At 35.7% G+C, this 16,590-nt stretch overlaps 1 protein-coding gene across 4 annotated transcripts in view; it reads left to right on the top strand.

Annotated features, from left to right (window-relative positions):
• The window catches only part of DGKH (diacylglycerol kinase eta), a 173,731-nt gene that overhangs the window by 107,732 nt on the left and 49,409 nt on the right, over positions 1–16,590 (top strand). For 3 of the 4 annotated variants that reach the window (XM_082754715.1, XM_082754714.1, XM_082754717.1), the window contains 8 exons: positions 176–308; positions 7,583–7,689; positions 8,573–8,698; positions 9,885–9,987; positions 11,689–11,851; positions 14,093–14,201; positions 14,497–14,636; positions 16,366–16,453. In XM_082754715.1, the coding sequence (XP_082610841.1) occupies positions 176–308; positions 7,583–7,689; positions 8,573–8,698; positions 9,885–9,987; positions 11,689–11,851; positions 14,093–14,201; positions 14,497–14,636; positions 16,366–16,453 (969 nt within the window). The remainder of the gene's footprint in view (positions 1–175; positions 309–7,582; positions 7,690–8,572; positions 8,699–9,884; positions 9,988–11,688; positions 11,852–14,092; positions 14,202–14,496; positions 14,637–16,365; positions 16,454–16,590) is intronic. The other variant, XM_082754716.1, reaches the window with a different exon arrangement.

The raw sequence follows: 16,590 nt of genomic DNA, 5'->3' as shown, positions 1-16,590 counted from the left end.
AGGCTTTTTATGTTACTTTTGTTTAGTAGCTTGGAGGGAAAGCAGGCTGAGTATCCTTTTGAAAATGCTTTTCGTGAACATTGCACTGTCCCCTGTAATGTGGAACCATAGGTAATTTCAGTCACCGTAGCTGTGTTCTGTACTTGCAAATTTGTCTTAACTTCTCCTTTACTAGACCGCACAGTTTAATGTGGAACATTTCTCAGGGATGCATAACTGGTACGCCTGCTCCCATGCCCGACCTACCTTCTGTAACGTGTGTAGAGAGAGCCTCTCTGGAGTCACTTCCCATGGCCTGTCTTGTGAAGGTAAAATAAACACTTTCTTCCCCCTGTTTATAATGCCATGTATAAATTACTGACAGTTTTAGGCAAGTAATGATTCTGAAAATAATGGGTAAGGAAAAAAGCCTGAAGGGAGAAATCTGTTCATGTGAGTGGCTTTCTCATGGAGAGAGTGAGTGCTAATGATATGGCTCACCCTCTTCGTGCTCTGGGTGCCTTTTTCTAACTCAGTTCAGTAAAAATGTTTCATTCTGAGGCAGCTACCAGTTTGGAATGTGCTTGCCTGAGTGGAGGGCTTGCAAGGATTTCTTTGATATGTACTTGAAAAATGCAGATGCATAACAAAATAGTCTTACGTGTTTGCAGAATCGGCATTCCTCAGAAAAAAAGAAGTCATACTGATAGTTTCTCTCCCAAGTATATAAAGATTATTAACACTTTGTTCCATGCTGCGGAGAGTTTTCTTGCTTTAAAGATTCTGTCATTCATTGAGGGAATGAGGATTTAAATGCCTTTGCATTTGGATGGTAAAACAGATGAAATCCATCAGAAACAAAAAGGAGACATAGGTAAAACTTCAGCATTTAGCTGAGAAATGATCTAGAGAAAATCTAGAGAAATGATCTTTTGCAAATAAATATTTGTGATAAATGTGACAAAGTTTATATATTTTCTAGTGTGAGTTCTGTAAAAAAAGCAGTGACAAGCCTGCTTGTGTTAGAATAAAGAAGAAAAATGTTATTGTGACCTTATGATGTATAAGAAATTTAGAGACAAGTGTCACTTTATTGCTTAAGTAGGAAATATTTAATTACAAAATAGCTAACTGTCCAGATAAGAGTTACTTACTGACACCATTCAAGATTTCAGTTCTGGATACGTTACCCGACTGCAAATGCATTTCTCTTATCAATGCTGTTATAATACTGAAAGTCTGTGTATGATAATGTGTATTCAAGAAGTCCTGCAAAAGAGGCCTTAACTGATCGTCCTGCATTACCCTTGCTTAAAAGTAACTAACAGTACTAACAGTTAAGGAACTAACAGTTCCTAACAGTTAAGGAACAGGGCAAACCCATTTCATAGAAATTAAGGTAGCCTATTTACATCCAACTTCCCTGGTGTATGTTTTCCACTGTGTATAAATCACTTGGACACGGTATTTTCAATGCCTGATACTCGCAGATGGAAGTGCCGTGTGCTTAACTAAAATGCACTTGTATTGCATCTTTGTGCAAATACAGTTATATTTGGTCAGGTAAAGGAGAGGAAAAGCTCTTTTCCTTCTAGGTATGTATGGTTGCAGTGCTTCTAAGTACGGTTTTTATTTCCAAGGAGTTGGTGTTAAATTTACGTAAAGGTACTTTCTTTAATTTCCAGATTTGGACTTTGTCAACTTCCTGCATAATTTATTACAAACTAATGCTACTTTTATCCACATTTCTTGTGCCAATTGATCTTTCACCATTTTATTTTTTTTTTACAAATGAGTATTAATGGTAGACTGGATTAGCTTCCTCTGTCTCGGTTTCATAAATATATATGATCTAGATTGGTTTAAATGTAGATATAATATTCATTTACCTGTAAAGAAGTTTACCTCCTCTTACTCTTTAGCTACTAGTTTATATGTATTTTTTTTCCCTCGTTATTTTTTTTAAAATAAAAGAAGCACTTCAATTATGCATCTAATCTAAACCAGCTGCAGGTTGACTTTTGTACTGAAATACTCTTACTTTGTCCCCCATTCTGTAAAAAGACATGGTAATCATCCTTAATATCTTCATGCAAAAAGTGTACATTGGTTTAATACAAGTTCTTTCTTTGAAATTCTGATGTGACTGGGCTCGTATTTACTTGCTTCTGTCATCTGCACTTCTAATGCATTTTACCATTTATTTTTTGACTTATCCCGAGTTAGCAATGTATACTGTTTAAAGAGATGATGTAGTGTAGGTATGGAGTCTTCACATTCCCCAGACGTGTTCTGTTCTACTTTTTCTCACTGCAGCTTTAAAAAAAATGTTTAAATATTCATGCCTGACATCTGAAGCCTCCAGTGCTGCTTTACTCAGGGAATCCATTTATATCTATACTAAATTCAATTATTTGTGTGGTCGTCGATCCCAAGCTTCTCTATTATCTCATGTATTAAGAAGCATGAGAAGCTTCTTCTCAGGAGATATTGGAACTCTTCCTCCTTTCAGTGGTTTGGGTTACTGGCACACCAAGTTATCTTCAAAGTAGCTTAGAGCCTTTGTACTCTTTGTGGTCTGATTCTGGACTGCTAGCTGTAGGCAAAAATAAAAATAAATCCCTTTGCTGATATTCTGCAGCTCACGATATTTTAGAAGATTACTCCTGTAATATTTTATTCTCTTAGACCTGCTGGTCTCCAATAGTACTACAGAATTGGTTTTTTAGCCTGATAGGACAAGCCTCATTTATTTTGGGACTAAGCTGGTGCCTTTTTTGGGGGACCCCTCCTCTGCCAGTAACCTTTGTCAAAGATTGACCAAATTAAATGCAGGCACCCTGAGGATACTTCTGTTAGTTTTGTGAAAGCTAGTGTTGGAAAAGGGGGCATGTTAATGCCTTTGCTAGGGGAACAACTATAGTGTGAACTTGCATCTCTTTAGAAGTCAAAGAATTGATATGAAATGTCACAATGAAGGCATAAATATATATCAAACCATGCTGCATTCTTTTTACTGCTCAAAAAGGAGTTGACTTTTAAAAAAGTTAATTGTATGCAATTGTACAGTGCTATTCCTCCCACTGGTTTCTTCTTCTGTGTCTTCTCAAAAGATAATATACTTTTAAGTGGGTTTTGTGTGTGGTATTGATAAATGAAGATTTTCCTCTAGCTAACTCTAAAGGAATGATCTCCCCTACATTAATCCACAATCTTTAGTAGGACAGCGAAATTGTATATTTTTATCTTGCTTTGGAAATTGTCACAAGCAAGCTGAATAAAGTAAGGCTTTTGTTCTTTATGCTCCTCAGATATTTCTCTTATTCAGAATTTAGCTTGCTATATGCTCAGGAATCAGTCTAAGAGGTTGTCAGGAAATATGGAGATGTATTGAATATTTAGACAGAGAATCCTAAAGATCTACAGATCGCTATCTACAGAAGCTCTTTCAAAGCTCTTTAGCCTCAATTTCTCTGTATTAATACTGCATTTCTATACAAGTCATTGACAGTGAATGCAGCCTTTTTGATTATTCTCAAAGATGTATTTCTCTATGTTGTGTTTTCGTTATCATGACTGAGTCTTGATGACTGAGTATTCCTAATAAGATGGAAATTGCAGTTTAAATGAGATGCTTTCTACTGTGATGAATTGCACAGACAAAACAATGTCGAAAGAACAGTTTAGGATCATAAAGTCAAGCAATAAGGAAATAGTAGGATTAAATTGTCTCAGCAAATGCACTTTGTGCACTTGATCTTTTTTCATTACAACTGCATTTTTTTGCGCACAAAACTCTCATCCTCTTAACCGTTGCTCAGGGCATTGCACATATACTGGTTGGGAAGTCATTGTCTCCAGGATTTTTGCCACATTTTTTTCAAAGACTGTAGAATGAATAGTGAGTGCAGCCACCTGGAAGAGAAAAGATGTTAGTAGTTAAAGACTTAGACTATAATAGAAAACTATTCTGTGACTTTATATCACACTGTACCCCTTTGCAATCCTGGGAAAATCACTTAACTCATATTTTTGATCGAATCCATAGTTACTCGTTTGTTCTCTGGGCAACTAGATTGATAATCTGGGCCTGTATCATAGAAGTGTTGAGTGTTTTTAACTGCAGAAATCAATTAAAGCTGCATTTTGAAGAGACGATACAAAATATATAGTATTGAAAAAACAGGTCTTTGTTGCCTTTTTGATACCGCAAATTAGTGGACAACATTGTCCTTTATCTCTGTATGCTTCACTTACCCCTTTGTTAAAATGGGTATTAAATCAAACCCATATTTGCCCAGTACAGAGAAAACAAAGATGCATTTTTTCAAAAATTTTCATGCTGAATACAATAATTAAAAAAGAAGAAAAAAAAAAAAGACCAGGAAGAAATGAATATTTGTGTCTAAAAAGCAGTATTTTGCTAGCTTTTGGTAAATGAGGCAAATACCTGTTGAATATTACTACGAATCAGAGTACGGCACAGGTGCATACTTATCAAGAACCATCCATTCATGAGGCAATGAGGGTCCTCTTCTCAAAAAGAGTATTATCAAGTAACTGAAGATTTCACACATGCATATGGAAACTAAATTAAAGTTGCATGACTAACTTGATTTTATAGTCCTTATCTTTGTAATGCAAGTATTTTTAGCAAGTATTTTTAGTATTTTTAGAAGTATAAATTAACTTAGTTACTGGAATGAAAATACTAAAAGCTACCAAGAAACTACTGAATTTTATCCTATAAAACATAGGCATAGACTGCAAATTGGAGTGGTTAGGTTGTTTTCATTCAAGTCACTCCATTTTCACTGTGGTTTGTCGATCCTGTGTGTGATAGTATTCTTGGAAACAAAACAGCAGGTTTCTTGGAATACCCCAAGACAAATCCTTCTGTCTGGACAATGTAAACTCAGGGGTCGTCAGATCAATTTCAAAACTTTGGATTTGGCCTTTGAAGCTGGTAAAGAACAGCCTGGGTGTCTTGTTCTTTGAAGAATACAGAAGACAGTACTCAAAAAATAGGTGTTAGAGTGGTAAGGTTGGCGGGACACTCAATGTCTTATCCTTAGTGTAGTCGTATTGATGGGTGGATAGAATGAAAGGCCTTTGAGGCAGAAGTATTTTATAGCAAAGATCTATGTTTTGAATGCAAGAGCTTATTTGATGACATTCAACAATGTTGACTTTTCTTCATTATGGATAATAATAGCTGCAGATTCAATCACTCTCTGACAGCAGATGTTGGTGTAACTGTGACAACTGTTTGCTAATTAAGTCATTCTGTTGCATTCTGTTGGTTGGCTTTCGGAGAGATCAACTTTATATTCCAGCTAGAAACATTTACACAGGAAATTAAAATTTAAAATAATGTTCTACAAATAGTCTAGATTTGGATTGGCTGTTGGTTGTTGGTTTTTTTTTTTTTTTTTTTTTTTTCCTCATAATTTAAATTTTATTGGCAAAGCAGTGGCTTAGCAACATCACATATTTCCAAAAGATTTCAGATATAAGACAAATTTGTGAATGGAATCCAATATCATCTGAGACAAAAAACAATAGGGGCTAGTGGTAACTAAGGTTGAGGTTTGACTTAAAATTTCCCTTATAGTCTTTTCTGTTCCACGGTGTGTTTTGATGGAAAATTTAATTTATGTCTTAAGAGTGTTGTTTCTAGTAATGTTTGTTCAATGCTCAAAATAATTTGAACTGTTGTTAGATGATACTGGGACTGCAGGGGGTGACTTACAGAAAGTCTGTTTTGAGATTTGTTAAATTATATTGTGCCCACAAAGTGAACTTTAGCTGTCTCTTGACAGAATATTGTCCATAAAGTGACTTGCTGCAGGTCTTCACATCCTTTTGGTGGCTGAGAGGGCAGAAGGTAAATACAGGGCACTGAGGCCTATTTGAAGGGTAGCTCAAGAAGATTTTAAAATTCTGTTATTTTTGCATGCCTTAGTCATTTGGATTTTCCTACCGCCCTTCATCCCTGATGTGTTCTATTTTGATCTGCACAGCAAAGACAAATGCATATCATTTGTGAGTTCAAGGCTGAATTTGATGGCATCTCTTCTCCAAAACATTCAAGTGGCAAAACTGCTAAAGGCCCAACACATTTGAAAATGTAGCTTCTGTTTCTGCGCTTCTCTGACAGCTGAGTTTAGACATGTGGAACCAGCTTGCATTGGCAAACTCACAACAATATGATGCCGAGCTATTTTGAAAATGTGAGCCTATCCTGTTAGTTGAGGAAAATGAGATATTTGCTCACTTTAAGTCAGTGAACACTGCTTTTTAAAATGACCAGGGGAGTTGCTGTAAAGCAGCAATACTCCTTCTTCTGTTTCCTTTTCTTTCTTTGAACTAAACGCATACTGTCACACATCTCCCAGAATACAGATAATGGCTGTCAAATGTTGCTTCCATAGTTTCTGTTCACTTTTTAAATTGATCTGGCAATGGATCAGTGGAATTAAAATGAGAAATTTATGATTCACAAGACCTTTTGTACCATGGCTTAATGTTTTTAATGGTAGACAAGTGATGGGCCAAACCTTTTGATAGTTTCCTGTCAAATATTTGTTAGAAAAAAAAGGCTACCACTTCTGGTCTGCTGGCTAGTTCTCATAAACCTTTAATGATCTTTCCCAAAATAATTTATATAATGCATTCCAAATAGAATGATCTCATGCACTTCCAATAAGAGAAGTACCCACAGTTGTGTGCGTCAGTCTGCTTGGTGTAGAGTGATATAATTAAATAGTGATACTAATTAAATTGAACAAAATACAAATAGTTATTAGATTGTCTGCCAGTATTAGACGTCTGAGCTGATTATTACCATTAGAGCATTTTTCATAAATAATCCTGTAAGAAGTCAGGCTCTTCCTCACTTACTGTAACCTCTTGGAAAGTACTGTAACCACTAGTTGCCTGAATAAATAGATCATCACCTAATCCTTCACTTTCTCAGCGTCTGGGAAAACCAGCATAGTACAGTGTGTAAAAGGAATCAGGATACTTTAACCAAAGAAGCAGAGCTCCTGAAGCAAAACTCATTTCTAAGACACTCTCCTGCTACATCCTGTAAATTTAAACCAGATATCTGAGTTGTGTCACTCCAGGAATAGAAAATGCAAAAGCAGAAAGTCATATTAGAGGTATATTATACACTGCATTGCACCTGAAATATGGGGACTGATGTGAATCTGAGGACACAGTTAAGATGGGCTACAGCTAAGCAAACAAAACAGGGTATTTCTCAGCGCCTGAATTTTCTAGCCATTTTTCTAGCAGATGCTCTTAGCCTGGCTAATTACTCAGCTGTAAGGTTGCAGCCCTGAAGGTCTGCAAATGTTGAACTCTTTCAAAGGGTGTATGAAAAACTGCAAAGGCTGCATACAGGATCTGTTACCCCTAAATCCAGTTTAGTGATTATAAACTGGAGTGATTATAAAGTGAATTTTCTTTTAGTTAGTTTGTGTGCAACACTAAGTAACATGTGCTTGGCTGTTTTATGGAATATACTTATTTTTCTAAGATATGTATCACTGAAATACTACAAATAACATAGTTCACGTTTGTGTGTGTATTACAGTGTGTAAGTTTAAAGCACATAAAAGATGTGCTGTCAGAGCAACAAATAACTGCAAATGGACTACATTAGCCTCCATTGGAAAAGATATCATTGAAGATGAAGATGGTGTAAGTACTACTGTTATTTACAGTACTTTCCAACAGCTGTTTCTTCTTAATGGAAAAAAAGTGGCTAAGCATAGAAATGTTGTCATGAGACCCAGTGAAGTTAATGGTATGTATTCCTGAATGCTTTTCAAAAATTAACACGGTATTTAAAACAAAAAAGGTATATTTCTGTCTTAAAAGTTTAGTATCTGTGGACTCTCAATTGTCCCTGTGGTACAAGATTTTAAAGACCCCATGCAGAGAAACTCTGAAGCTGGAGAACTGCTTCGAGAATTTCTAATTGCTCTTATGCAAAGGTGGTATTTTATGCCATTACTGGTCTCTTTTGACAATTTGTTTTGTGTCCTCCTTATCGATAGCTATTCTCTATAAATTATAATGGTGAGTGCACTGAGAAAAGCTTTGTACTTTGTTTAGGGACTGCTTACAGAGATGAGACATATCAGTTGTGGATGACTGAGGTGGTACATAAAGCCACAGATATACTCTGCTGTCCTGCCCATTCTGAGTTTTAGTTATTTTGATTGGTTTGTGCTAAGTGCTCAGCATTAAGTGAATGGGTACTTATTTATTTTAGGGAGTCTCTAGATTTAACTGTTTGTTTTGTGGTTAGTTACTACTACAGTGTCATGAATAGTTGAGTGAGATGTCTATCCCTTCTTCAGATGTCACATTTTCTGCCTAGCATGTGAACAGCACCATAGGCTACCTTGACAGCAGTTGCCTTGCAAGAATTGGTGTCACTCGTGCTGGTTTGCTGCACCTGCTTTTTTGATGAAAGGGAAGAGCTATGGGAAGTAGCTAAAATCCACCTGTAACTGAGACACAAAAGCCTGCAATTTCTATTTCTGAGTATTTAACTTTTGTGACTACTTCTTCACAGATAGCTATGCCTCACCAGTGGTTAGAGGGTAATTTGCCTGTCAGTGCCAAATGTGCAGTCTGCGACAAGACCTGTGGCAGTGTTTTACGCCTGCAAGATTGGAAGTGCCTTTGGTGTAAAGCTATGGTAGGTGCAATGAACCCACATCCAAGTGCCTAAAATTCTGCCAGCTTTATACCTTGCCATTTTTTTTCTTTTTCATTTCATAACCTTGCTTTTGGATTAAGAAGGAGTGGGCAGCTTGTGCAAACTCAGGTCCCTCTAACGTTCATCGTTCCTCATGACTGTCGTACTTGCTTTGTTTAATTTTTAATACACCCACAGATGCAGCTTTTCTTTAAAAGGTGTTGACATCCAAAGTGGTTTCTCTGCCTTCTCCTAACTGATAACTGAAGGTTCTGCTGCCTGTTCTATATGCTTGATAATCATATGTTAACTTTCATGTCTCTTTTGTAAGGGATAATTTGCATTCATCTTTAAAAATATTACTGCAGGACTCGTGAAGTTCTCTTCTTCAGTATGGTCTGTAGGTTGCTCATTGAAATTCTGTAATGTACAGTTGCTCTTTCCCCAAAATATATTTTATTCTTTATTTTTTTTTTTAGCTCATCTAAAAAGAATGCTAGAGTATGTGTTAGCATATATATGCTAGAGTATAGAAGTGGAAAGCCAGCAGACTTTTTATTGTTGAGGCTTTCGGCATATAATTGTCTAAATCTGTGTATAGGCAGTGGAAAGTTATTGACATCTCCAGAGATTAATTTCAAATCCAGGTGATTTGAAATGTAGGTGAAGTGCAGCACACTCTGCATGTGTCTGGTTTTGTAGTAACTATGGAAGAGGCCAATACAACACACAATTTATGGGACACCAGCTATACCTCTAGCTGGTTTGTCTAGCTTGATATCTATGCTAGCTTTCCTGCAATAGATCTTCCAGAATATCCATGTGCACTGGGCAAATGTAGAGCTGTAGCTTGCATATGTACAGGGTGCTTTCTCCCCTCAGCACAGATGCTGGCTGCTGGGAATTTGGTCCTAACTTGCTAGGGGATGGAGGTAAGTGATTCTCTTGAAAGGACAGTTCACACCTGCTATAGGGGTAGCCAAAGATGAAGTTCTCCAAACTTAAATCCTGTGGAAGAAGTAACCAGCCTCTGTGGTTGAATGCTCATATGTTTTTGTGCAGTTCCACTCTTCAATCTACGCCTAAATGTTTTATGTGTTATTATTACACAGATATTGTATCAATTATAGTTTCGTCCAGAAATTCCACTGTAGCGTAGGGAAATCATTTTTTCTTTCTTTTTTAGGTTCACACTGCCTGTAAAGATCTGTATCCTCGTAAATGTCCACTCGGCCAATGTAAGGTATCGATCATACCTCCAACAGCACTAAACAGTATAGACTCTGATGGTACGTAGTATTGTAGTGTGTTCAGTGGTAGCTCTGGACTTGCAGTGTCTAGACATATCTGTATAACTAAAGAAGCCTAAAATCGAATGCAGTCTTCAAATTTAGAGAATAGTAGAATTTTCATATAGCTTTTTAGAGGGTAATTTAACCAACAAGATTTTAAAAATGCTTTTGAAAGTTACCCCACTAGATATTTTTTTCCCCATTTTTATTTATGACTCTTGGAAACTTTTCAACTGAATGATCAGAGTCTTTAGACAAAGTGGTCTGATGCCTACCTGACATGCATCACTTGCAGAACAAGCTCTCAAATTCTGGATAACTTTGCTTTATGCTAAATGCTGGCTAAAGTAAGCTAGCTGAATGGCTCAGATCCAAAAGCTGTCTTACCAGGCTAAAGAGCAGAATTGGTTATATGGTCTCTCTGATTTATTTATTTTTATTCTATTTTTTTTTTTTTTTTTAAGTATAAGCAGTGTAAGAATCCTGCAACACACTGATAAAGAAACCCAGCAAATCTTTACAACTCAGACATACTCTTTTGTGGCTCACAGTAGAGATACATGAGCAGTGGGAGACTGTATTTGAAGGCAGGGAGTGGAATTAATATGGACTATCACAAAATCTAACAGCTTTCTTTTTATAGTTCCTGTTGATGACAAATGTAGACCAACAACTTTAAAACAGTTTAATGACTTTTATTGTATGAAGCTGATAAAAGTCATTGTTTATATTGTATATATGTAGTCTTTTCTATTTACTCGCTCTTTGGGGTCTCAGACCAGAGCATCATGCTGCTATCTATCATTCATGCTAAGAAGGTTTCATATGTGAAATTATTTTTCCTTACACTTGAACAAATTAAACAAACCTTATTTTAAATAATGCATTATTGTAATATGAAATTATAGTAGCATCCTTTAAAAACGATTTTTATATGTAGCTTTACTATTTGTTCTAGGCAATAAAAATGGCATAGTTATTTTATTATTGCCTGAGGTAAATGTCAACACCTATACCTATGATGTCAGGTTTTAATGAGAAAGCACTACTTCCATGAAGTGGTAATGTTACTGACAGCAGTGTCCATTAGTGCTATTTACTGAGGGCCTTACAGAGAGCCTGCTATAATCAGTTAAGACCTTCATTGATGTTAATGAGCTTTGGATCACAACTGAAGGTCTGTTGTTCAATAATTCTATTATATTCAATAGTATAACTTCAGCCTGGAAAAAAAATCTCATGTAAAGAGCAACTGAGTATGATAACTTATTCTTAGAAAGTTCAGACTTGGATAATCAAGTTCAACCCAGTAAGGTTAAAGAAAAATCAGATTAAAAAAAAAAATAAACATTTCCAACTGAAATTTGTATGTAATTATGTGATAATCTGTGAAGAAGAGATTTGAGCAGTCTTCTAAAAAGCTAACCTTGTTCACTGTAGAAAACCAATAAAGCTATTGTCTTCAGGATTTTACTAAATCTAGGCACTGAAAATACTTGAGAGAAAAAATGAACTGGTAAATTTTGAGGAATTATGTTTTCCTTAAAGGGCTACTTTTCAGTTTAGTGTTTACGTAATGCATGATAAGATGTACTCCTTTTGTCTTTCATTCCTTTCTTCCTCTTTCCCATGATTTCTTTTTGTGTTGTTCATATTAGAAAGCCTTATTTATTTCATTCTTTCTAACTATGTTCACAGGTTTCTGGAAAGCCACATGCCCGCCATCCTGTGCCAGTCCTCTTTTAGTTTTTGTTAACTCAAAGAGTGGAGACAATCAGGGAGTAAAGTTTCTTCGTCGATTCAAACAGTCGTTAAATCCAGCTCAGGTGTTCGATTTAATGAATGGAGGACCTCACTTAGGGTAATGACCTTGGAAATCTTGAGCAATCCTTTCTGCAAGGAAATATAGTGCAAAGTATAGTATTGTATTGTCCCCTCATTGCTATAATTCTGTCACCAATATCTTCCTATTTAAAATTTGTAATAGCTAACAGAGTCTTAGTACGAATTCTGGTGGTGGAAGGGATTGCAGGATAACATTTTTGTTTTAGGAAAACTCATTTGCAATGGGTGATCATGAATATATTTAAACTTGTTTCATTGTAGAACAATGTTCAAAATATGATTTAGGCAACACATGAGAGTGATCATGAAGATGAGCATCTCACAGTATTTGGAGTAAGACCTGGAGGTCTTTAAAAGACGTTTAGATGTAGAGCTTAGTGAGACGGTTTAGTGGAGGACTTGTTAGTGTTAGGTCAGAGGTTGGATTAGATGATCTTGGAGGTCTCTTCCAACCTAGATGATTCTGTGATTCTGTGAAGACCACAATTAAAACCATTAGGCATTCTACGAAATCTAAAAGTAGATTGTTGGAGAGAGAAAGGTGAAATTTGCATATTGGTGTCCACAACCCAATCATCTTTGAACATTCATGAAGATTAAATTCATGTACATTTTTCTGTTGCCTAACTTAATTCCACTCATAAGTAGCCTTATGGTTAAGTGGCCTATTAATATCAGTAGCATCGACTGGAAACACAATTTTTGGTAATCTTATGGATGCAGAATTATGATTGCATTATAAAAATTAAGACATAGTAAAAGAAAAAAATTAAGTTAAAGCAGTGGGCAAATAATACAAATATAGGGGAATACAGCTGTGGGTTTTTATAGTTAGTACTGTGTTACAGAAATGTATTAACTCTAAGTTGTAATATTCTTTTCATTATAATCCATTATGATTTAAATTTGAGATTGATCTAAGTCCCTTTCAGCTAACATTTTGTACATGTAATTATAATGACATAAAAGTAAGGAAGTCTTGTCGTAATGAGAGAATTTTTGAGAGAGAATCTGAAAAATATGCCTGTTTGAAAGCTCTCTTGTTTCATATACTTTTATCTGAAATTGGTATGATTCAAGACGTTCGCTTTGGATTTGCACAGTTATTATAGGTCAGATTGGTTGCTTTGAAATATTTTCCTCAATCAGTTTCCAAAGAGAGGTCCTTAGCAGTTATTTATCAGATAGAATGATGTCTTCTTTTTTCTAGTTGACCTAATAAACATAGTTGAGAGAGTGTATTTGTAGGGGGCTTTCTCCCTTTTCTCAGGGGTAGTAGAAATTCTGGAATCTATATTTTTTCCTCAAATATCTGCATCTTTTGTTCTGAGTAGGTATCTACCTATTGTGTACAAGTGACGTTATTTTCTTTAGAAAAATCTGAATATTTCAAAAATTTGTGATCTTAATATGTTGCTTTTTAGAAACAGTTCTGAGGTTATGCATATTCTGGAAAATAACATGCATTAAAAATATATTTATTTTTGTTATTTTAAAAGTTAACACTCTCAAATTCTTTATTATTATTTACTTATTCAGTTTAAGTTTAAACCCCTGTTGTTTTTCCCTCTTGGCTGTTTCTTCATATCTCATTCCCCTTTCCTCTGTGTCTCACCTTTCTGCTTGTTCTGCCTTTCTTGTCCTCCTTTTCTGTACTGGTGACGAGTGTTGTTTATTGTAGAATAGAATGAGGAGCTGTAGGAAGTGAGAGCAGGATACTGCTTTAAGGATCTAATATGAAACATGGTATTATTTGTTTTACATTGTTGTCATCACCTTGTGTGTAATAATTGCCTCAGACTGTCCTTGCATTTTGTTAGTCACAAGTTGGCAAAAGCTTACCTGTATTGTGGAGAACATCCTGTTGTCGTGTCGTAACCTTTTCTTGTGAAAAATTCCTGGTGGTGACTTGTGCTTCTGACCTAAGTAGGAAGCACAGAGCAGTTGTCATTTCAAAGCTTAGAAAATCTTTGAATAATAATAATAAAATCCTGAAAACAATATCAAGGGAATTTTTTAAAAGTGAAACTCTGCATGTTATTTATCAGAAAAGTCAGTAAAAGTGGAATATACAGTGATAGATGGGATGCAGATATGTTTATTACAGTAGTTGGTTGTATCCACATACCTCAGAACAATACAAGCCTCACCATAAAGGTGCCATGTATCCTATTTTCATTTAATGGTTGTTCGTTAGTATAATTGGTCTGTCGGTAACAAACATAGCTGATTCTAACAGGCCACATTTTCTCTCCAGTTTGCGGTTATTTCAGAAGTTCGACAACTTCCGGATTCTTGTATGTGGTGGAGATGGAAGCGTGGGTTGGGTGTTGTCAGAAATTGATAAACTCAGCTTGCACAAACAGGCAAGTGTGTATACTTATTTCCTTCACTATACTCACTATACTTTTGTATGCTTAATCTTCCTTAACCTGACTCATTCTCGTGTTTATACGGACCAAACTCAGCAGTTCTGTTAAATGAAAAATTTCTGGGAAGTAAACAGGGTAAGTTTTACCTTGATTACTCATTTTGATTTACAAGCTTTAGAAGTCAGCTATGTGATTGACATTAGTTGCTTGAAATAACAAACATTTGTAAGAGTTTGCACTTTTTGTTTCTAGTTTTCAATAGTAGATTTGCTCCTGTGTTGTGTTTCAGTGTCAGTTAGGAGTGTTACCCCTTGGTACTGGAAATGACCTTGCTCGTGTCCTTGGTTGGGGAGGATCCTGTGATGATGATACGCAACTTCCACAGATCTTGGAGAAATTGGAAAGAGCCAGCACAAAAATGTTAGACAGGTAAACTGAAATGTGTATATATTTGACTTACCATGAGATTCAAATTACGTTTTTTTGGTTTTCAGATGGTCTAAATTCATCTTAATGGGCAGAAACTTAATCACAGAAGCACAGAATGGGTAAGGTCAGAAAGGACCTCTGGAGGTCTTCTGGTCTTCCTGGTCCATCTGGTCATCTGCTCAAGTAGGGACATCCAGGTTGCCAGGACCATGTTGAAAAACCCATGTCTGTATGAGGGCAGAGATGAGGGACATTGAAATAGCAATTGGGGCAGATCTTCACTGTCCATTTCAAACCAAAGAGTTTGAAACTAAGAGTTTAGGAGGGAGGGTGGCTGATGAGTCTCAACTGTTTTGCTCAAAGATGAACAGAAGGAGACTTTTTTTTTTTTTTTTATTGCTGATGAACCTGCATAACTCTCCGTTAGTAGAAGGTATAAGCATTAAGAAATCACATAACCATTCAAAACCATTATGGGTAGTTTTACATGCTTCTTGCATAATATTAAACATTATTAAAGGTAGCATCTTTATTTTGGAAATACTTGAACTTTGTTTCCTTGGGTGTGAGGACAATTCACATGATGTCTCTTCATTCTAGTATGCCTGAGGCACTAGCAGCTGTAGACAAGAAGCTGGGCTAAGTGGATCTTTGGCTTGATCCAGTACTGCTATTTCTATTTGTGATCTTCCCGCTCCTGGTTTTGTATGGTAATTGCAGACTGTTTCCATCTGTAAAGCAAAGGAACAATCCTGATTTTAAAAAGGGTCTGAGAAGCTGGTGGTTGTATCATTCTAACAGAGATGTAATGCTCTGCTTTTGGAATGAGTGCACATACGTGTGTGCTGGTATCTTGCTCAGTTAGTCTCCTGCATGGGTATTTGTGTTCTTATTTTAGTTACAAAAAACTTGAGTCTTATCAAATGATTTCTTATTTATTTATTTTTAATTACATAGAGAAACAAGTAATTTTTTATTTTAAGCAGTTCTGCAGGCTATTAGACCATTTTACAGCAAAATAAATAAAGTGCTTGTAACTTATCTTTAGAAATAATTATTGGCCAAGGCATTCTGGAGTACACATAGATTAAGCTTGTCTTCTTCTGTACTGAAAAGTGCTTAGTGTCATTCTTTTTTGCTCTAACTGCAGTAGACTAGCTTCGACGGCCATCTGCAGTGATTTATTTTTTTTTTTTCAGCATGCTTAGAAGGATGTTGATATAAGTACTTTCATACTACCCATGCTGTAGAGTACTGTCCTTTACCAGGGGAAAAAGTACATATGTCAATGAAAATACTTCACCATTTGCTTTGTTCTCATGCCTTCACCCCGTAGTTGAGATGAAAAGCTGATGATAAGTTAGGGCTTTTTCTGCAGGAACTATATATATTTTCTTTCAACTTCCATGGTTATTTTGCATGAATTCTTTCATACTGCAAATGTTTACCTGGATTCTCCATTAGCTTCATTGGATGTCCCATGATTTCTTCATAAATAAGATTTATTATCAAATCACTAACAAAAAATAAAAGTAATAAATTGTCATTGGTTTTAAATATTTCACCCATATTCTTTTAGCTTATAACTAAAATGTAAGTTTTTGTTTGTTTGTTTGTGTTTAAGAAGTTATTCTGTGGTATGACAATGAATTTGCTTTTTGTTGATATGTTGGAGAAAAGATAATACTCTAATAATCTGGAAACATAAAAGCTGTTATGTTCCTTGTAGGTGGAGTATAATGTCATACGAACTGAAACTACCAGCAAAGCCTTCTATTCCTTCAGTCACTGCAGAAGAGGAGTCAGAGGAATGCCAGGTGAAGTTTTACTTTTGATTATTTTTTCTTTGTGTAGTTAATTTTGAGCTGTTGGGATGGCAATATTTGAAATATAATTGACGTACTTGTGTAAAAAATAGAAACAGATATTTTCTGATCTGCTAACTCAATTGAAT

The sequence above is a fragment of the Aythya marila genome (genome assembly GCF_965140915.1).
Source record: "Aythya marila genome assembly, chromosome: 1".
Lineage (NCBI taxonomy): Eukaryota > Metazoa > Chordata > Aves > Anseriformes > Anatidae > Aythya > Aythya marila.
The sequence above is the reverse complement of the archived record's forward strand: the minus strand, read 5'-3'. Positions and strand labels throughout refer to the sequence as shown.